Source organism: Canis lupus, chromosome 11 (genome assembly GCF_003254725.2).
Source record: "Canis lupus dingo isolate Sandy chromosome 11, ASM325472v2, whole genome shotgun sequence".
Lineage (NCBI taxonomy): Eukaryota > Metazoa > Chordata > Mammalia > Carnivora > Canidae > Canis > Canis lupus.
Window position 1 is genome coordinate 14,609,669 of NC_064253.1, and position 22,490 is coordinate 14,632,158.

Sequence of the window (22,490 nt, forward strand, 5' to 3'; positions counted from 1 at the left end):
AAAGAACTTATTAAACTCAACACCAAAGAAACAAACAATCCAATCATGAAATGGGCAAAAGACATGAAGAGAAATCTCACAGAGGAAGACATAGACATGGCCAACACGCACATGAGAAAATGCTCTGCATCACTTGCCATCAGGGAAATACAAATCAAAACCACAATGAGATACCACCTCACACCAGTGGGTGTGAGGAAAATTAACAAGGCAGGAAACCACAAATGTTGGAGAGGATGCAGAGAAAAGGGAACCCTCTTACACTGTTGGTGGGAATGTGAACTGGTGCAGCCACTCTGGAAAACTGTGTGGAGGTTCCTCAAAGAGTTAAAAAATAGACCTGCCCTACGACCCAGCAATTGCACTGTTAGGGATTTACCCCAAAGATATAGATGCAGTGAAACGCTGGGACACCTGCACCCCAATGTTTATAGCAGCAATGTCCACAATAGCCAAACTGTGGAAGGAGCCTCGGTGTTCATCGAAAGATGAATGGATAAAGAAGATGTGGTTTATGTATACAATGGAATATTACTCAGCCATTAGAAATGACAAATACCCACCATTTGCTTCAACGTGGATGGAACTGGAGGGTATTATGCTGAGTGAAGTAAGTCAGTTGGAGAAGGACAAACATTATATGTTCTCATTCATTTGGAGAATATAAATAATAGTAAAAGGGAATAGAAGGGAAGGGAGAAGAAATGGATAGTAAATATCAGAAAGGGAGACAGAACATAAAGACTCCTAACTCTGGGAAATGAACTAGGGGTGGTGGAAGGGGAGGAGGGCGGGGGGTGGGGGTGAATGGGTGACGGGCACTGAGGGGGGGGCACTTGACGGGATGAGCACTGGGTGTTATTCTGTATGTTGGCAAATTGAACACCAATAAAAAATAAATTTATTATTAAATAAATAAATAAATAAATAAAGAAGAAAAGTGAAATTAAAATCATTTGAAAATTGGAGAATATTCACTGCTAAAATGTTTCTGAAGAAATACTTAAGCATAAGTAGAGAAATTAGCCTTAAACAGTAGAAGAACAATTATTTTACAAAGAAAGAAAATAAGATGAAAGAGAGTAAAAATACGTTTGTAGGAAAGAGGAACAAAAAGTAGAGAAGTTTTCTATTTCATAACATTATCTCACTTAATTCTTGCAACAATGGTGACATTCTGATATTGTTATTAATCTCAGAGAAAATGTGACATTGAGTTATTTGTCCCATTTTTCTGCTATTAAGGGCAAAGCTGTGATTCAAATCCAGGTACTTTGTCTTCATAATACGATACAAGCCTCATACAATAAAAGTTTTAATGAAGCTCAGTCAAACACTACAGAAATGACAATAACATCCTAGTAAGAAAAAGACCAGTTTGAATCCCTTATTTCAAAGATGAGGGGATTATCATGCCATTTTCCCAAGGTGAGCCGATGTATTGCAAAAGCCATAAAACTAGAACAATACAGTAAAAATGAACACACAAAATGTGTTTACAGGACAGTACAACTACATAAACTATAATCACTAATGCTGTTTAAAAGCAATTTGAATAATGTGTCATTGAACTGACCATTTGTACTGCATCATCTGAAGATAAACAGTTGAACATGTGCACAGTCTAGTTTGTAACAATTACATGGGTTCCTCTCTCTTCCTTTAGCTTTCAGTTTAAGTTCTCTCTTAGAGAGACCCAACTTATATATCCAAGTGAAAATAGGTTCCCTTAGTTAAACTTGATCACTGTATCTCTTTCCATAATATCTACCAGATGAAACCTTTTTCTCTTCCAGAACAACTTCTAACACACATTTGTGAAGCAGAAATTCAATATATCAAAAGTTAGTTCAGGATATTCATTAAATAACTCAACAAATACTTATTTGAAGGCCTATTATCAACTAGATATTGTTATAGGCATGAGGAAATAGTAATGAATATGGACACTAAGTCTCTGTGCACATAGAGCTTCATTCTAGAGGGAAATAAAGTGAGTCAATATAACATTGCAATATAAATGAGTATAACACAATATAAATTAGTATGCTGTAATAATATGTAACAAAAGCATATAAAATTGGTATAATATAATATATAACAATACCTATTATGCCATACATGTACTATAATACATTATAACTGAAAGAAGAACCACTGGCAGTGAAGAAGTAGCACAATTTGTGGAGATTGCTCATACCCCAGAAACCAGACTTGAGAAAACTTGTAGTATATACATTTGAGTACTCAAATGAGTATATTTCCTCATTAGTGGACCCAAATTATCCTAAAAATAAATGTTGCTCTAGTTGCACCTAACCAAGATTAAAGGTAATATTTTAAAGAATCAAAATGTTTCCAAGTAATTAAACCACATCTCTGACAAAAGCACAAAAATATATAAAGACATACAAAAAAATAACCACCATGAACTTCATAAAACTAACAATGCTTGTATCAAATAAAATGTTACCAGGCATGTAAAGTAGCATAAAGATGTCACCCATAATAAGAAAAAAAATAAATGAATAGAAACAGACTCAGAAATCAGAAATGACAGAGATAATACAATCAGGAACAAGATTATAAACAAATATTACAAATATGTTTCCTATGTTTAAAAAGAGGAAAGCATGAGTATACTAAGAAGATTGATTAAAAAATAACTGAGGTATACACGAATGGGATGAGCAGCAGATTAGTACTGCAGAAGAAAAGATTAGATGTTGAAGATATAAAATAGAAAACATCCACTAAAGATACAGAGAAAGAAGAATGAAAAAAAAAAACAACCATAGTAGAATGAGCTCTGAAATAATATTGAGTGTACTGCTGTATGTGTAACTCAAAAAGTAATGGTTGAAATTTTTCCAAATTCAATGAATAACAAACCCACAGATCCTAGAAGCTGTACAAACATCAAGGACAAAAACATATTTTTTAAATATAAAGCATATTATTATCAAATAGCTTAAATTAGTCATAAAGAGAAAACCTTGAAAGGAGTTATGGGGATGGGGATGGAGGAGAAAGATCATCAGAAATGTAACTATGTGAGCAATTATAAAATATTTGTTCTCATATGTGTAAAACTTTTTTCATATGTGTAAAACTCTTTAAAATGATTTATTATTTGAAACAAAAATATTAGCAATGTATTGTATCATTGAGTTAACGACATATAAAGAAGTAAAATGTATGACAACAGTAGCATACAAGGCATAAGTGAAATCGAAACAATATTGTTAGCTTTCTATACTATTGTGAAGTGGTATAATAGTATAATATTCCTTTAAATTACACTGTGATTAGAGGTGTATTATATAAACATTAAAGCAATCACACACACAAAAACATAGCTAACAAACCAATATAATAGATAAAATGGATCATAAAAATACCTAATTAGCTCAAAAGAGAGTAAAATAAGGAGGAAAAAATGAGAAAAGAATAGATACACCAAATAGAAAACAAATAGCAAAATGGAAGATTTATACGCAACTATATCAATAATCATATTAAGTATAAATGGTCTAAACCCCTCAATTAAAAAGCAGAGATCACCAGGTTACATTATTAAAAAGTCAGTGCCTATAAGAAACCACTTTAAATATAAAGCCACAAAAAAACATACATAGAGAGATACAACTAAGGAAAAAGTAAAAGAATGCAAATGCAAAACATGAAAAAATGGATGTCACCCAGAATTTGGTGAATCTCAAAATTGCAAACACCAAAATAGAAAGCCAAATGGCTAAGAATATCTAAGATAAGACTTCTATAGCATGTCTACAAAGCAATCAGTTCAAATTATAAGAGGAAACCAGAGAGCTTTGAGAAGACTTCCATTTTGAAGAAGATAGACTCTAAAGAATATATAGAATGAGAAAATATGCTAGAAGCTATAGTATTAGCTATATAATAGTGAAAACAAATGTAATTTCTCCTCTCAGTAAGGGAAAACACAAAGCATCAATAAAATATAAAATCTGTTCAAGAAAGGATTATTTAAACAGAAAAAATAAAATAAAGTATAACATGAGTTTGAGTTTATGTATAAGAAAACAAAACCTAATTAGGAACTTCTCTTTCCACTGGCCTATGGACTAGGACCCTGGAATGGTAGGCAAGGTAATATAATACTAGCACAATTCCAACTTCATCCATGGTGAATATTTGCATGGTGATAATTTAAATTCCACAAATTGGTTTTCAAGCTTTAGATTGTACATTAAATTCCACAAATTGGTTTTCAAACTTTAGATTGTACACGATATTCAGCAGGAGAAAGATCCAAATTTGGTTAAAGAATAGAATATAATGTTTTTAATCTTCAAAATGTTGGAAGGAATAGAATAGATAGAATAAAGTACAAAGAAAAATAAAGATGTTAGTAGTAGGAAATCAAGAAATAGAATTCTAGACATTTATAATAATAGAAGTAAATAATAAATTAAATTAACAATGTACATGTAATTAATTGGGAGAGTAATCATGTTAAGTAAAATATACATGTTTGTAGCAGCATGCAGTCAATAGACATTATCACTGATAAAGCTGTCAATAAATCTATAATCACATACAAAGTTATGGAGGTAATATAAAAAGACCTAAAAACCAAAAGAGTAAAAAAGAAGCTTCTGAGGAGTAGAAGTGGAGGAAGATGGTGGAAGAAATGAACACTGAGAGTTTGTCAACAGAAGCTCTTCTGTATTATTATATTTCCCAAAAATGCCTAAATGTTACTTTTATTTACTTTGGCTAACAAAAAAATTAGCAAAATATCTTCCAATATGTCCACTCTATCCCTACACAATGTCTTTTTTTTTTTGGTTTCTATATCTTCATGTAAAGAGTCTGTACCTTTCAAGACAATGAAATATAATATTAATTTTTCTATTCTTACAAACTCCTACAAATAATTGGTTATAAAATAAAATAGATTCTTTCCTTCTGACAATTTTTATTATGGATGTTGCATTTTAAAAAGTGCTTAGCATAAAGAGGAAGAAAAAAGTTGTTTTCAGAATTCAAGGGCCTTTCCATTATGACCCCACTGAATTTTCAACTTTATCTTCCTCTGCATTCCTACATGAACCAATTTTCACTGCCATACTGAAGCCACATACATCGCTCCATCATACACACACACATTGAAAGTATACTGAGAACCTGCCATGTGCCAGTCTCTGCAGGCCATTGGTTATAAGAATATGTAAAACAGAGTCAATCATAGGGCTTACAATAAAGAAGATTCAATATTCAAGAAGGATAACTCATTCAAGGTCCTCTTGATTTCTAAATTGACAAATGCCACCATAGAGAATGAAAAGCTAAAATAAAATGAAGATGGATGTTGGGGTCATTTCAGCTAATCTCTTTCCCTACATCAACTTTAAAATCTACACAATAGAATCTTTCCTCTGCAAAAGTACAAATTCTCATAAAGGAGTCTTTGGGGAGTTGTCCAAAATGAGTAGAAACTGAAAATGTTAAAACAATGAATTTCAAGGGTATACTTCAAGCAGAGCTCTCTTCTTAAATTTCTTTTTCCTGACAACTCCTGCCTGATAGCAATCTCTTTTCAATTCATGAATATTTACTCATATTGCTCATTTAAGTCATACTACCTCCTAGAAGTACCTGTTAATCTCTTCTCTTGTTATTCAGCCTTTCACGTGTGTATGCTCTGTATTTTCAATATGCAGATAGCATTGTGTGTTCTTTGTACCCCATAAAGTGTCCAGAGAAGCAAATCTGTCCACAGAATCAAAGATGAATAGCTAGGTATAAAGGTACTAAATTTATATTAATGACAACAAATTGTTGAAAATGAATAATTAAATAGATTAATTGTTTAATTACTTATTTGAAGCCGTAATGAAAACTGCTAATTGAAGCTTTCAAAATTACTGGCTAGTTACTTGATGCCATATAAACAGTTACCAAACACTTACAGAAATCTTACCTTTTCATTGAATTAATTTTAACAAACAATGAAATTTAAAAAGAGCCTAATAGATATTTTTGCCAATCATATGAGATCTTCTTAATGTTTGATAAGTTATTATATCCATGATATGGATTTAGAAATTATAATCCTAAAAACAGTTATTCTTATGAGGCATAATTTGTATTCTCAGAGATAGGATTTTCTTCACTTTATGAACCTAATACTTGAAAGATGGATGGTAATATTTTATTTCATAAGGCAAATGTTAATATCATCCTTCATTCCTCGCCAATCTTTTTAAGAAAGTAAGTGCCAAGAGCCTCAGGGCATCATGTTGCATCTAATTACAATATTGGAATCCCTACATCAGAGATTTAAACATTAAATATCCACATCTATTATATGCATTATTTGCAATGCTAAAATGGAAAAAGTTATGACTAAATAATCTCTACCTCTTAGAAGCTGTGAATTTAAACCAGGCAGTATTTAAGTTGCCAAATACAAGAGAACACACACTATAAAGAGCATAAAGACACTGAAAGAATGCACATTTCCTTAAGCACAGAACTGGAGGTGCATCTCAGAGAGATGATTAGTGCTTGTAAAGGAGGCAAGGATGTTCAAAGAAAGCACCACTCTGATTCCCAAATCACCCTACAAGAATAATATAATAGTACTTTAAGCAGTTTTAATAGTAATTCAATCAGTTAAATAACAAATGAAAGATTTATTTATTAATACACAACACGGTGGTAGCACAAGGAGAAAAGATATTCTAATAGAAATATGTCCACAACAGCTAAGCCTTTAAGAAGAGGGCTTACAATCTACTGAAAAAAATAACTTAAATCAACTATCAGTTACTATACACCTAGAACCTGGGGGCAACTTAAAGGAAGGTGAAGGAGGTAAAAAAGGTATTGTTCTTGACCTGAAGTGGAAACAGGAATTTGAGGAAATAGGAATAATCCCCAAGGAATCACCAGAATACTACATAAAGGAACTTAAATGGGATATATAGCATTGTTTTAAGTCTATGGGGAAATTCAAAATGACAGAAGATCAATGTAGAAAGGAATTTGCCACAGCAAGTCTCAGGGATCAGATGACTTTTCAGCCATGTGTTAATCATATGCACTTCCCACAACATAGTGAGCAGCTACACTTGGACTTGGTGAGTATCCAAGTTAAGAAGAGCAAGGATAAAGACAGGAAATGAGTCTGTAAGTAGAGAACAGAAAAAGGACAAAAATTTGGATAAATTGGTGAGAAGGCTCAGAAGGACAGTCAGAAAACCATGCTGCTGTCCTTGAAGGACCAAGGAGGTGAGGCAGGACTTAAAGGCAAAATGAAATTGATAAGATGGAAACCCAAAAACAAATAATCCAACAAAGATGTGTGGGGTAAAATCTAATCCACAGAAACTTTCAGCAGAAAAGAGACTATTTATATCATCTTAGCATCTAGGGATAAAAATAAAGACAATTAGGGTCCTAACAAATGAACAGAAGAATCATCCCATTGTGGGGCATTTTCCTACACAACAATCTCCCCACTTTGTAGATCATCCAGTTTCTACCTATATCAGGAAACAGCAACTTGAAGGTCTTATAACCAATGCCCAATGACAACACGTCATTTGAAAAAATTCTCCACACACAGGCTAGATTAGGCAACTGAGCTTTCTGGGAGTCCAGGCAGCATGGTGCAGACACTACTTTTCCCACCGCAGAAAGAGATTAAGGTCACTCATTGTGCCATTTCTCAAAGGAGAGTTTGACAGCATCAAGACACAGGGCATGGGAGAATGTAAATATTCAGTTACCAAGGTAAAGAGCTGTGAGTTGAAAATGAAAGCAGTAGACGGGCTGTGTTTTGTTTAGTCACCCAGAGAAGACCTGCATAAAACACTTATTTATATTTGTTTCCATTGTTAACCCAGGTTAACCAAATCGACAGGTTTTTTAAAAACGTAGACTATTACCTTTATCATTGTTTTACCTTTGTTATTATTTATGTGATTAGTTTTATTATTGGAAATGGATGAAATTAACAAAAATAACCTGACAGTTAAATTCCCCAAGCCATATTTGACTACAGTTATAAAGTTGGTTCCTACTCAGTAACTTAGGAAATTAAAAACACTAAATCTAGGATTTTCTCCACTGGGACCTAATCCAGTCCAATTTAGAAGTTGAGGATTTATAAAGGCTTTTCTGAAAGAAATGGGAAAATGTCAGCTACAATTTCTTGCTAGACTTGAACTGAATCTATTAACCTTGCCCAGAGAATATAATGTTACAGTTATCTCATTTACAATGTTATTGTATATGATTTATGGCCATGGTATCAAGCCTCAAACTAGGTTTCGTAGTTTTAAGTTAAATTTACATGTCTGTAATACAAATGATTTTTTTCTTGTTCAGATAAAAAGATATTAAAAAGTGATTTATAATATTTCAGTTGGATGGAAAATATACAGTATGCCTTAGTCTACTGAAGGGAAAAAAACATTAGTTAGACAGCTATTATGAATATGCACATTCACACTGCTTAATGCTTCCCATCTTTTAATGTATGCCTGGTTATCAACCACTAGACATCTTTTGAATTACATTATATTTAGAATACAATGAGACACAAATCTATATGAAAATCAGATTAAAAAGAATAACCAAAAGGATAAGGAAAAAAATGTATCCATCTATGCAGTTCACCAAAGATCATGAATGCTAAAACTAACTTAGGTACCACTATTTTTGCAGATGTCCTCTACTTACCACCATTGTAATATAATGCTCTTTAAATATGTGACACATTAGCCTCTCTAACATTATCATCATTATTGAAGCTCAAGAGAATTTGTGTTACCATAAACTGTAAGAGTTTGAGATCTGATTTGGGGAGTATTGTATTTTATTGGAAGTGGCTGATGTAATACCATTTGAAAGATATCATGACCTACAACTATAAAGTCAGTACCAGTTACAGACTAAAGATTTAATAACACCTTTACTAGCAAACAACACCCAGTGTCCTGTAAACTTAAATTAAAATTAAAAATCTCTTATGTGTTCTCTATATAGGTCATAAATCATTCACAAATATTTCAAAATTATACAATGATAGATAAATTTCATAATTTAAGAGTACAATTAAAAATAAAAGCCCTGCTGCTCAAGCTCAGTTCATTGACAGTACATAAACATTTATTCCTGCAGAGTGAAACATGTATATAATCAATTTTATTCAAAATCTCTATATAGGGACCCCTGGGTGGCACAGCGGCCCTGCCTTTGGCCCAGGGCGCGATCCTGCGGATCCAGGATCAAATCCCACGTCGGGCTTCCAGTACATGGAGCCTGCTTCTCCCTCTGCCTGTGTCTCTGCCTCTCTCTCTCTCTCTCTGTGACTATCATAAATAAATAAAAGTTTAAAAAAAAAATCTCTATATAATTACTTAATTGGTGTGTTTGATCAAAGGTGTTTATGTTTGAGAGAACTTTTAAAATCTCCCAATACAGTTGTATTTTTATCAAGTTTCTGTTTTGTATCAGTTAAAATTATATTAAGCTTCTAATAACAGAGAGCTAAAATAACAGAGTTTTGAAAAAGATTGGATTTTCTTTTCCACAAACTTGCTAAGATAGGCAAAATAGTTACAGATATCACTGGGAAACCTAGTACCTTCTATCCTTCTATTCTGCAACCTTTAGTAGATGGCTTTCATCCCCTGAATCACCACATACTCAAAGCTAGCTTGTCATTCTCAGGGTCAGCTCGGAGCCACCTCATTTTCACAAGATAGGTCCTAGAATTCTAGTCATCACATCATCATTCCAGTCAGGAAGAAGGACTAAAGAAATGGGTTTACAGGGTACATGCAATCTAAGTAAGCCCACTCTTAAGAATTTTCCCTGAAACTCTACTTGAGTATCTCCGTTTACATCTGACCAATGCCTTCAAGGGAAATTAGAAAATACAGTTGGTTCAATAGAAGCAATGATCCTGGCAAAACTCCAGGGTGGTTAAAATTTTATGTGTTTAATTGCTTTGTTAGTGGTTATACACAGATTTATGAATGCTACATCCCTTTCAGAAAACATCTTTATCTTATTTAATGCTTTTAAAGTATACCTGACCCGATATTAATATTAATCAATCTGCCTTCTTGGCGTTTTGTTTTCTGAGTTTCTCTTACCCAGTCCTGTATTTTTAACCTTTAAAACTAGTGGCTGGAATTTACATATTTTTATTTTTGGACCCCAAAATGTCAACACAAGGAGTTGGTTTTCCGCTGGATTTTTATTTTCTTTAGAGAAAAATTTCCAGTATCTTGCTCAATAGATAGAAGCCAAAGTGTTGTCCACTCGTAGGACAGAGATGGGTGGCTGGAATTTTATTGCAGTGTCTATAAACTTGCAGTTACTTCCTCTTTTTATCCCTGTGCCTGACCCACACTTCTTGCCGTGACTACCGCCTCTGAGCTCCAATCCTCTTCTTTTTAAATTCTCCAGAGGAGAGTTCTGTATCATCCACAAATCTTCATTTTCCTTATTTGAATTAAGGCAAGAAGTAGCTAGTAGCAAACTTCTCCAGGAATAAGGAACTACTGAATTCACCTCAAGTTATTAAAAATTATGTATTATTACTTACTGCTCTTTAGCAAAAATCTCTTGTATTACTTTGGAAAATAATGTTACATTATTCAAAGTGTACATATATAGGACTATCATTAACTTTATGCAATGGTGTAATTGGGCTGTAAAGTTGCATTGTATCACAAAAATAAGTCAAAATTTGACTAATTGTATAATTTCTTTCCAAAGATAATTTTCATCATTAATGAAAATTTGGATGAATCAAGTATGAAAACTAAGTTTTCCTGGATTACCTTTAACTCTTTTTAAGTGTTTCTTTATGCCTACTTCTAGTAACACAACGGAAACAGTTCTTTGACTTGAACTGGGAAGATAATATTTACATGGATTCTTAGTACTTAAAAAAAAAGTGTTTGTATGTCAATGCTCATAGCTGGAAAAGTCAACCACTTCCAATTTCATGGTCAAATAGACAAAAGGGTGAGCAGAGATCAATGTCATTTGAAGCTCTGAGTTTGCTAGCTGCCTCTGATTTACCACAATCAATTTTAGTGACTAGGATTTATCCTACCTTGACTAGACAAGTATCCATTTAATCAAAAGGTCATCAAGCTCCAAAAAGGGGGAAGAAAAAGACAACGAATAAGGCTAGGATTACATGTTAATATTTTAATTGTTTTATGAAGCATAGTTCCCTATTACCTTAAAAAATAGGTATTTTTATGTCTTTTTCTCTCTAAATGATTTAAGATGAAGCATCATGCTACAATGTAATGTTTTTTAATTATTAGTATATTTGAATACCAATGATCTTACTATATTTAAATGATAAACCAGTACATGGCTAATAAAAGATAAAGTTCTGTTTTGGATCTAAATGTCCTCTATTCTTTGTGTGCCTCCTAATTGGACAAGCCATTTTAGAGCTTCTTAGGAGAGCTTAGTGCAACTATTCTCCTTCATCCTGCCTAAACCAAATCTGAAGTCAAACTACTTGACATGTTGTCATGTTTACTCTAAGGAAGCATACATGAAAAATGAAAATTGGGGGCAGAAAAGGAAATTGAATCGAGGGAACTACTTTTTAAAACCCTTACTGTTAGGAAAGTGGTTGTGTTATCCCAACTACTGATGTTAGTGAAGTAGTTAGAAATAATATTTAGAAGAATCCCTTTAAAAATTCACTGGACCAAAAAAAGACATACACCATCAAATACAATGGTGAAAATTCCAAAATATATTTTTTAAGATTTTATTTATTTATTCATGAGAGACACACAAAAAGAAGCAGAGACACAGGCAGAGGAAGAAGCAAACTCCATGCAGGGATCCCAATGTGGGACTCGATCCCAGGGCTCTGGGATCATGCCCTGAGCCAAAGGCAGATGCCCAACTGCTGAGCCACCCAGGCGTCCCCCAAAATATTTTTTGTAATTTTTCTACTTATATTTAAGCAAAGAACTATTTTATGATTGCATTTGCTTCCAAATACAAAACTATATTATTATAAAGTTGAAATTTCATGTGGATGACTGAAACAGAGTAATCCCACTAAAGCACAGCCTAATAATTGATACTGAAGATATTAGAGTATAACTTAGCATAATGATTTGCTTCAGATCAATCATTTCTTTGAATCAAATAGAATCATATACTTTTAGGTCAGAAATGTGAATTAAGCTTAGAAATAACAGCAATATTAAAATACTTTCTATGACCAGTGTATTGTGTTAAATAAAACTAACCTCTGCTTCTTAGGAGAAAATGTTTACAAGAAAAGATTAGAGAGGTATAGGAGAAATGATAAATATATAAAGATTTACACTCTGCCAAACACTGTGCTTATGTTATACTGGTTAATACTAACAAGTAATATAAGAAACCCTTTTTGATAAATGGGAATATTGAGGTTTATAAAGTCTATCCAAAAAACAACTAATAATTGGTCGAACCAAGATTAAATAACAGGTTTATCTGATTCCAAAATCCTAGTAAATTTCCCTAGGCATGGAAATGTAACCAGCGAACAGTAAACACAATGTAAAGAGAAAAAAGAAATTCAGGTTATGATTTCAATTCCATTTGGCTGCTTTCTTTGCTATGATTCTTACAAAAGCAGTATCTATATGAAATTCATGCTGTGAATTATCTGAAAAAAAGATCATATAACTGATTGTGATAACTGCATGGGGAACTTTGTGGCAGATCCTGATCAACTACTATAAACTAAGTATTTGCAGTCCTATTTACAATTACCATTTCCTTACATAACTTTAAACCACATCTTTCCTCGTTTTTTAACATGAACAGATTTTTTTTTTTAAATAAATCTTAAGTGCTCATACGGTAAAGGAACAATGTTAAGCACTACCCTTCATACCTCAAGTCCCACTTTCTAAAAATCAATACTTTAACATGTTCAGAATTTTAACTGCTCTTGAATACATTTCTGCAAGTGTTGCTTTGATGTTACCACCTGACATAAAAATTTAGAAATTATAAACTGAATCTCTGCATTGAAAGATGAGTATAAGACTACCAACATCTCCTGTTTCTTTATGCCAATTTTGGTGAGTTGTTATTTGTTTGCCCAATGATTGATATATATAAATAAGTTAATCTCAGTTTATCACTGCATTAACTTTTGAAAGCTGTCTTAAGTATTCCTTAATCCTTATTATATCATATAAAGATATCAAACTTTTTTTTTTTTTTGAGCATGAGTTAAAGAGAGAGTAGGGGTGGGGGAGGCAGGAGCAGAGGAAGACAGACTCCCAACCAAACTTCGCATTAAGTGCAGAGCCAACGTAGGGTTCAATCTCATGATGACCCTCAGATTACCACCTGAGCCCAATCAAGAGTTGGTCATTCAACTGACTGTGCCATCCAGGCACCCCCTAAAGAAACAAACATTCCCATCTTGCCTCCCACCTCTCCCTTCCTCTTTCTTGTTGCATCTTTTTTCAGGTATACTTCTATTAATACATTGCAAAAGTTAAGAGCATCTTATTCATAACCACGAATTAAAATTTCACTATAAAAAGTTCTAGTTTGATTTTAAAAGTTTAAAACACCCAGTGTTTATGTTTATATAAACATCATATGCAAAAAAAATCAGTTAATAAGCTAGGAAGTAATTTGTCTGTAGGTTGAATATCACAAGTGTTCTATTCAAATGAAAACACTCCTAGTACACAGTTAAAATGTTTTCAACATTACTTATGTTCCATAAATTTTTCAAAATGAAACCATATTTTGAGGAACTTCATATAAAAACAAGATTATATGAGGTTTTTTCCATGAATTTTATGATTGCCTTTCTTTTTTCTTGTAAAGAAAAGAAAAAAAAAATCCAATCCCCTTTTTCTTTATCATTAACATCATTCAGCATCCTAATTTTATGGAAACCTTTCCATTCAACTACAAGGTAATCTATTTGAAGCCAACTGATTTCTTCTTCAGATTACTTGAATGTCCTTTTATAGGTGTTTATTTTTGTAATATGAAGATATTATGTTTCTACAGAACCTCCATGTCTTCGCTCCTCCCATTCTATCTTCTAATTTATGTTGATTGTATCATTAGTTTTATTTATCCAAGGCTGAATACACTTGTCTTCATTCAGTGATAATGAAAGAATAACATACTTATAACATTTGGAGCTTTATGCTTCAGAATCTGTAATTAACAAAAATATTTGAGTTTTCAGTAGGCCTTTTCCTTGAGGTTAGACAAAATATCCAGGAGGACAAGGTGTTAAATCTCAAGTACTACTTCCAGTACGGCTGTATTTCTACCTAACTTATTCTCAAAGAGATAGCCATTGTAAATTCTAGAAAACATCAAAAAACAGCCACCTGAAGCACTAGAGAGTGGAAAACAAAATCAGACAAATTCTAGAGGGAAGTCAAAACTTGGAAAAAGGTCCATCACGATATGAATACTCTGTTTTTAAGACTTTTAGACTAAAGGCAGGATATAATTGATGCTATGAATGGGACGTAAAATCCCAATAGAAAATATACAGTCTTTCAGAGAACACAGTGTACGTCAACTGCAGTCCCCGGAATGTGAGGGGGAGGATCTCATAGAAAAAGAGAGTCAAAGAGGGGGAGCCCTAAATTGTTTTGTATAAACTCTGCCCAAATCTCTAACTGATCCTTGATATACACTATGTGTGGCAGACACAAAATGATGCAGCTAAAGCTAAAATAAGTGAACTGATATTTCAGCTGCAGCCCAAGAGAAACAATTTACAGTTTTTGTCTAACCAAGATAATTGCCTCCTAAAACAAACTAGCAAAAAAAAAAACCAACACCCTTCAGAGGGATATAAAAGAATGCAGAATTTCTACAACAAAACATTTAAAATATCCATTAAAATTATTCAAAAACTAATTACACAAAGAAACAGCAACACTGGACCAATTCTTAATAAAAGGATAATCATTTAAAACCCCTCCAAAGATGACCAAGATATTAGAAGGAGCAGACAAGGATTTAAACCAGCTATTTGCAACTTGCTCAATGATGTAAAGAAAATATGTTCGCAATTAATAAAAGATAGGAAATTATAGCAGAGAAATAAAAACTACATAATAAGGGACGCCTGGGTAGCTCAGCTGTGGAGAATCTGCCTTCAGCTCAGGGAGTGATCCCAGGGACCAGCATCGAGCCCCACATCGGGCCTGCTTCTCCCTCTACCTGTGTCTCTGCCTCTCTCTCTCTCTGTGACTCTCATGAATAAATAAATAAAATATATTTTTAAAATAAATAAATAACTATATAATAAGATCTACATGAAAATTCTGTAACTGAAAAATACTATAAAAAGTTTTTTGAACACCTGTTGGGTAAATTTTTCCCCAATTTGGAGAAAGATGTACATTATACAAATGCAAGATGTTCAACAAACTTCATGCAGAATAAATGGCGCATCACATTTAAACTGCTGAAAACAAAGATAAGGTAAAATCTTGTAAGCAATCAAAGAGAAACAACACATTACATACTGGGAACAATGATTAAAAAACACTGACCTCATTAGAAGCAGGTAAGGACAAATGATAGTGGAAAATCATCTATAAAATGCTAAAAGGCAGAACGATCAATCTAGAATTCTATTTCAAGTGAAACCAATTTTTTTAAGAGTAAAGGGCAAATAAAGACATTTCAGAATTAAGAAAACTAAGTGAATTTGTTTGTCAGAAGACTTGTACTATATGAAATACTAAAGGAAGTTATTCATGTGGAAGTAAAATTATACCAGAGGGAAACTCAGATCATAAGGAAGGGATGAACAGCATCAGAAATTTAAATATTCAAATAAATATAAAATGTTCTTCTTATATTTTTTTAAATGCATGAGAGAGGAGGGCTAAAACTGTAACATTGTCTTATGGGTTTTACAGGTATGTAGATATATATAATGTTTGCAGAATAAGTATACGAAATAGGTGCCAAGTGTCTACATTTTATGTCAAGTGGTAGGATGACGACTTTCAGTAGAATGAAAAGTTAAGGATTTATATGGTAATTTCTAGAGAAAGCACTAAAACACTAGTAGAGATAAGTGAAGCTGAAAATCCAATACCAAGAGTAAGATATGCATCATGTAAATATTCAAATAATCCAAATAAAGGCAGAAAAGGAAGAACAGAGGAATGACAACAACAAAACAACAGCAATAAAAAATAGAGGTGACAAAAAACAGTAGAAACCTATATATAATTATATCAGTAATTTTACTAATTGTTCATTTAATAAGTGTATTAATGTATTCAACACTCGAAGTAAGGGGCAAAAGTCTGTTAGAATGAATAAAAGAGCAAAACCAAATTTAAAAAAAATTTTGGCCTGTAAATATAAAGACATAGATAGGCTGAAAGCAAATGGATGAAGAAAAAAATCATATAGAGAGTAGGCATAAGAAGCCTGGGGGAGCTATTTTAACATCCGCTAAGAAAGACCTCAAGAAAAAAAAGTATTACTCTAAATAATAGGGGACAATTAATAAAATGATAATAAAATAATAAATGATCAATACAGCAGAAATATAGAACAATCATAAAAGTACTTTAAAATAGAGCTTCAGAATTGGAGACAGAATTAAAGATGAAATAGATAAAATTACATTTTAATATATCTTTTATCAGAACAAAAGATTAGTAAAGACATAGATGATGTAAAAAAAAAAACATACTATCAACCATCTTGACCTGACATTTAGAGAATAATACACCCAATTACTTCAGAATACACATTCATTTTTTTAAAGATTTTATTTATTCATGAGAGACACAGAGAGAAAGGCAGAGACACAGGCAGAGGGAGAAGCAGGCTCCATGCAGGGAGCCCAACGTGGGACTCCATCCCAGGACCCCAGAATCACAAACTGAACAAAATGCAGACACTCAACCACTGAGCCACCCAGGTGGCTCCACATTCATTTTATTATACATAGTACATTGTCTAGAAAATAACATATTCTGGGTTCTAAAGTAAGGATCAATTGTTATATAATTTAACATATTATAAATAAATCATCATTGAGTATACAGGAAAGAGGGGAGGGAAGGAGGGAGAGAGCAAAGAAAAAAAGAAGGAAGGAAAGAGATGATTATACATAGATCACTTCTGAGTAGTTTCCCCCACCCCTTTTTTTCATTCTAGCCTTTTCCAATCACTCCACCCTTGTTTTTATTCTGAAATTAATTGTTGAAAACCGCAGACAGCATGATGAGCACTGGGGGGATGTGTGGAATTATTGATTCACTATATTTACACCTGAAACGAATATAACGCTGTATGTATGTTAACTAACCAGAATTTAAATAAAAACTTGGGAAAAAAAGCAGCAGACTGCTTTGTCTTCCTCATTCTAGTTGCTTTTTCTAGAAATAAAGACTCAAGGTTTCTAAATTTTGCACATATAACACCAGACCCCAACCAAGCCATAATGTGTGTTTGCCATATCATTCATATCATTTTTAAGGATATCCAACTCTTCTATGGAGTAAAAAATAAATAAATAACATGGATGAAATGTAGAAGTTCTGCTAAGAATAGTTACAAAATTGCTAACCCATAAAGACAGTTGAACATAGAATAAATATAGTCCATGTATGCTGCACACAGATAAAAATTATGAAACAAATGAGAGCTAATGTGTACATATGCTGAGATGAGAAGACTGCTTAAACCTTAAATATTCATAAATCATGGAACATATTGCTCCCAGTTGCCAGTAATGTGATCCCTACTGTGACACTGTCACCCACTGGTGACACCCATTTTGGTCCCAAGTGACCTCTGCCAGAGACACACAGATAAAATCCATGGCTGCTCAGCAAGTCGTCAGTGATCTACAGCTATTGGCCGGGCATACTTGCCCCTGTGTCTCTCTAATCGAACAAGCAAGTGATAGGTCAGAGGACCTTCTATCTGCTGAGTGCCCTTGCTCAACCTCGACTTTGCTTCTTGTAACTACACTGTCAGAGAGCAGGCTGACGACACAGGAGAGAAAGAGATGAGCATGTGAACATTGTATAACAAAGGACCAGGCAGTGTGTTCTTTGCATTCCAGAGGCATCCCCCTCTTTTTTTAAAAAAAAGTATTTTATATATTTAATTCAGAGAGAGAGAGACGGAGCACAAGCAGGGGGAGGGCCAGAGAGAGAGAGGGAGAAGCGGACTCCCTGTTGACCAGGGAGCCCAATGCAGGACTGGATTCCAGGACCCTGAGATCATGACCTGGGCCGAAGGCAGACACTTAACCAACTGAGCCACCCAGGTGCCCTGCATCTCACTATTTTTAGAATATAAACCAACACCAACATTCTGCTTCTTGCTGCATTTTGGCAATTGATTAAATAAATTTGATTTGATTTTAGCTTTTAATTTAGTATGTGGGTCTCTCTGTTCTGTAAGCTCTGGGACAGCATCTATAAATGCTACTGTTGCCACAGATGATTTTCCACTGCGGCAGGCAGTATGCTCAGGTGACCAATTGTCTAAGAAAGTTAACAGACTCAGACTGTGGTTAAATATGTGACTGGCAGCTGCTAATTAGACTTAGACTGAAAGGTTGAATTTACTTTAAGCCCTGAGTCCTTAAAAATAAAATATATATTCTCAGTGAAATCTGGGGGTGGGGGGAATCAAAGTTTAGTGACTTAAGCACATTGTGTCCATTTTAAAAAGAGAGCTCAGAATTTCTTAAAGGTTGAATGATTTTAAGTCATCTCAAATAAACTAACAGCAAAAGAAACACACACACCAGCAACAACATCAAAAGATGTTTTCTTTATGCAAAAACAAGTACTGGACAAAGCACTAAACTTGGAGACAGAAAACCCTCAAGTCTGTGATTGACTGATTTCAAATAATTAACTTGACCTGTCTGTTGTTCTGATGATCTCTCTTCTGCACAGAACTGCAGTAGAACTTAAACACTGGAAGTGGAAGCTTCTCAGATCAGAATGATTCAAAGATCCAAAAATATCAGGACATGTTACATTTTTTAAATGAATACATTTTTCCTCAAATATAAACTATTAATCTAAAGTCGGTCAGGTGGTTGGGTTTTTTTGTTTTGTTTGGTTTGGTTAAAATATCTTTGATTTGTCCCATAAAATTTTGTAAGTCAACCATTCTTTCTCTTGACTGCATCAGAACCATATGGGAAGATTTCCCATAAAAGATAAATGAATTTCATGCTAGAGTTTTAAAGTTTTTTTCAATTAAAATGGCCAGGGTTGTGATTCCATATACATATAGAATAAAGTTCTGATAGCCTGACTTTCCAAATTGGTATAAAATTTGATAGAAAATGCCATCTGGCATTATTAGAATAATACAATAAATGTCAATGGAAATAGTCCATTTGAGGGATTTTTTTAAACATTTTTATTTATTCATGAGAGACACAGAGAGAGGCAGAGACATAGGCAGAGGGAGAAGCAGGCCCCATGCAGGGAGCCCGATGTGTGATTTGGTCCCAGGACCCAGGATCACGATTTGAGCCAAAGGCAGATGCTCAACCACTGAGCCACCCAGGTGCTCCTGAGGGATTTTAAATAGTATTTTAAATACCAGGTACATGAGGAAATTTTAACAAACTTGACTGAAGAACAAACCAGGCTAGCTAACACTGAGTACACAGAATAACTAAAACACAGTCTAGCCAAATGTTGCCAGGTGAAATTCCTTGACACAAAGTAATGAAATGAGTTGATAAATATGATTAATGCTCATAAGCTGGTAATGATAAGATAGCTTATGAAACACCCAAGTTTCTAGAAGGCAGAAACTTGAGTTTCCACTAAGTAGGAATAATTTCAAGTATGTCTCTTAACCTGTCACTGGAGTGCTATTTTCTTTTCTTTTTTTTTTTTTTTTGTCTAAATGTTTTTATTTGAAACAAATAGTTGCACGGAGCAAGAGCTTACTTTCCCCACTCCAAATCAAAACAGAGTGTAATAGGGGCAAACGTCAGGATAGTTCCAGTACGTGAACATCCTTCTACTCACTGTGGCTGGGGCAACTTTATTCATCAGCAGTCATTCTTACACAAAATATTAACCCCAAAGTACTAATGTCACACAAAAGGAAGTGGTCTTAGTTTCATGTGTGGGGCTGTATGTTCTATAAATGCCAAAAGGTAGGAGAAGCACAAACACAACCCACTCTTTAAAAAAAACTAAATAGTTCAAAGAATTTTCCATCCCCCCCTTATTCCCATAATAAAAAGTAGTGCTGGGTTCTGACACCCAGATTTGGTTTTTATCCTGGCCATTTACAAAGTATTTCCCCATCTGACTTGCATCATTAGGGTTATCGATAAAAGTTCATTCACTTTGAAGAGAGGTGCATCTACTCCTTCCTCCTCTTCTTGCCTTCATGCTCATGTTCCTTGGGGCGGCTGCTGTCTGAGGGTCTTTTAGAGCCACCGTGCTGTTTGGCCTCTTCCAAAAACTTGTCCAAACCAAAAGGATCTTCCTCAAACTGAACTGGTCCTTCTCGGCCTCTTTGCCTACGGTCTGAACCAGAAAACTCCTTATCGGGAACAAATCTGTTGGTCTTTATTCTGGCTTCTAGGTCATCACCATACATGTCCTTGTCCAGATTTTTACTGGGCCTGTAAATATTCTGGGCCATATCTTTACCACCTCTCCAGGCTTGATCATAAACGTTGTAAATTTCATCTTCTCCACCTGCAAAACCACTGTCCATTCCCTTCGACTGGTTGAAGAGGCTTTGGTCATACTGAACTTCATTGGACGTCCGCGGATTGGGCACACCAAGAGCAATGACTTCACTGATATCTCGATTTTCATTTCTCTGTAGTTTTGACCGCTTATCAGGAGCTGCCCTGGAAAGATTCCGGTCGTGTTGTCTCTCTTTTCGCCTGTCATGCCGGATTTCATCCCTCTCACGTGCCTCCCCATCCTCTTTTTCCACATGAGTTTTAATCCCAGCTCTTCTCTCTCTAGCTTTCTGGGCCATTTCTCTAAGTTTCTCTTCATGTTTCTCCTTTTCTTTTTGTGCCATCTTTCTCTCTACTTGAGCACGCATTTCTACAGCTTCACGAGCCTTCCGATCAGCAATATAGAGGGCTTCGGCCAGCTTAGCAAAATTCTCATTGATGTGAACTGTCTGCAGGCCTCTTCCATCAGCAGCCAGACGTTTGTCTAATGGAATTGTATACCCCTTTGCATTTTTCCAGTTTGAAATACAAGGAGGAATCTTCCATTCTTGTTGCTCCTTCACAGTCATCTTTCGGCTAGGAGAATGCATGACAGGTGCAGGAGGAGAAGGTGGTCCTTGGGGAATTTTCTTATTAATCTTGAATCTTGGAGGCTCCATTGGATCTTTCTGCATTTCTACCATCCGAATAACTCTCTGTTTAGCTCCAGAGTTGAAAGCCACTCCTTGCTGAGATGGTGTGTATCGAATATACTGAGCAGGAGCCAGTTTATCAGCAGCTCGAACTGGCATGGCTGCAGCAACCTTCTGTGATACAGATTTTTCTAAGGCTACTCTTGTCTTTTCTGTTATCTCTTTAATGGCTTCTTCATCAGGTCTTTGCAGATCTGGATCATCTGCATTCATGACTTCCTTGGGAACCAGGTCAGTATACTTGCTATAAATGACCTTGTCTTTTGACTGTCCTTGCCGAGCAATTGCATCATATTTAATTTTTCCTTCAGCATCCACCTGAATGGCCAGTGCATTTGACATTTTTTTCTTTCGTCCCATATCCAGTGGATACTGGGCCACATGGATCTCTGGAAAAGCACCTCCATCTCCAAAATCCTCTAATAATCGAGGTATCCAGCCTTTCCTGTACCCATATGGGGGAGGTTCTCTTCGGGATGAGACCAGTGAGGTCTGTCTTGATCTCTGGGATCTTGCTTTTTCTTCAGCCTCAAGTTGGTCCTGAGATAGCTGAGTAGGTGCAGGTAAAAAGCTGGTGAGCGCCATCTTCTTCCCTGGAGTGCTATTTTCTGAAGATCTTTCTGGCTAGTAGAATCTTCTGTTACAGTCACTCATTAATAATCATAAACCACCCTGCTGCTCTCTCCTTTTCCTCTTTGTCCCATGGCTCCCCTAAATCCAAAACTGGCAGCATGACAGGAGTCTTTATTGAAACAATTTGGAGCTTTCAGAAAAATCTGTGGGTTTTGAATGGAAAAAGAAAACAACTGTAAAGCAAGAATAGCTTAAGGCAAAATGATGTATCAGTGGACTCCCAGGGAAGATGGGCTGATGCCTCTGTCCTAAAATCTCTACTTGCATCTGTGTGAAATGGTCTTTTCATCCTGCTTTCTGAAATTTCATCTTTTGAAGATTCTCAATTTCACTCTGGGCCAACATTAACCTCATTGTTAGTCACTAACTTGGAATCCTAACGGAGCCTAAATAGGCATTGC

General features: G+C 34.7%; 1 protein-coding gene across 1 annotated transcript; it reads right to left on the reverse strand.

Annotated features, from left to right (window-relative positions):
- Positions 1-20,083: 20,083 nt before the first annotated feature.
- LOC112650134 (SNW domain-containing protein 1-like) lies at positions 20,084-22,068 on the reverse strand. The gene has a single exon (XM_035696995.2). It carries the CDS (start codon positions 22,039-22,041, stop codon positions 20,431-20,433), a length of 1,611 nt encoding a protein of 536 aa, XP_035552888.1. The 5' UTR covers positions 22,042-22,068; the 3' UTR covers positions 20,084-20,430.
- Between the last annotated feature and the right edge of the window lie 422 nt (positions 22,069-22,490).

Coding starts and splice junctions, on each gene's coding strand:
- LOC112650134 (XM_035696995.2), bottom strand. CDS start 22,041: ATGGCGCTCACCAGCTTTTTACCTGCACCTACTCAGCTATCTCAGGAC.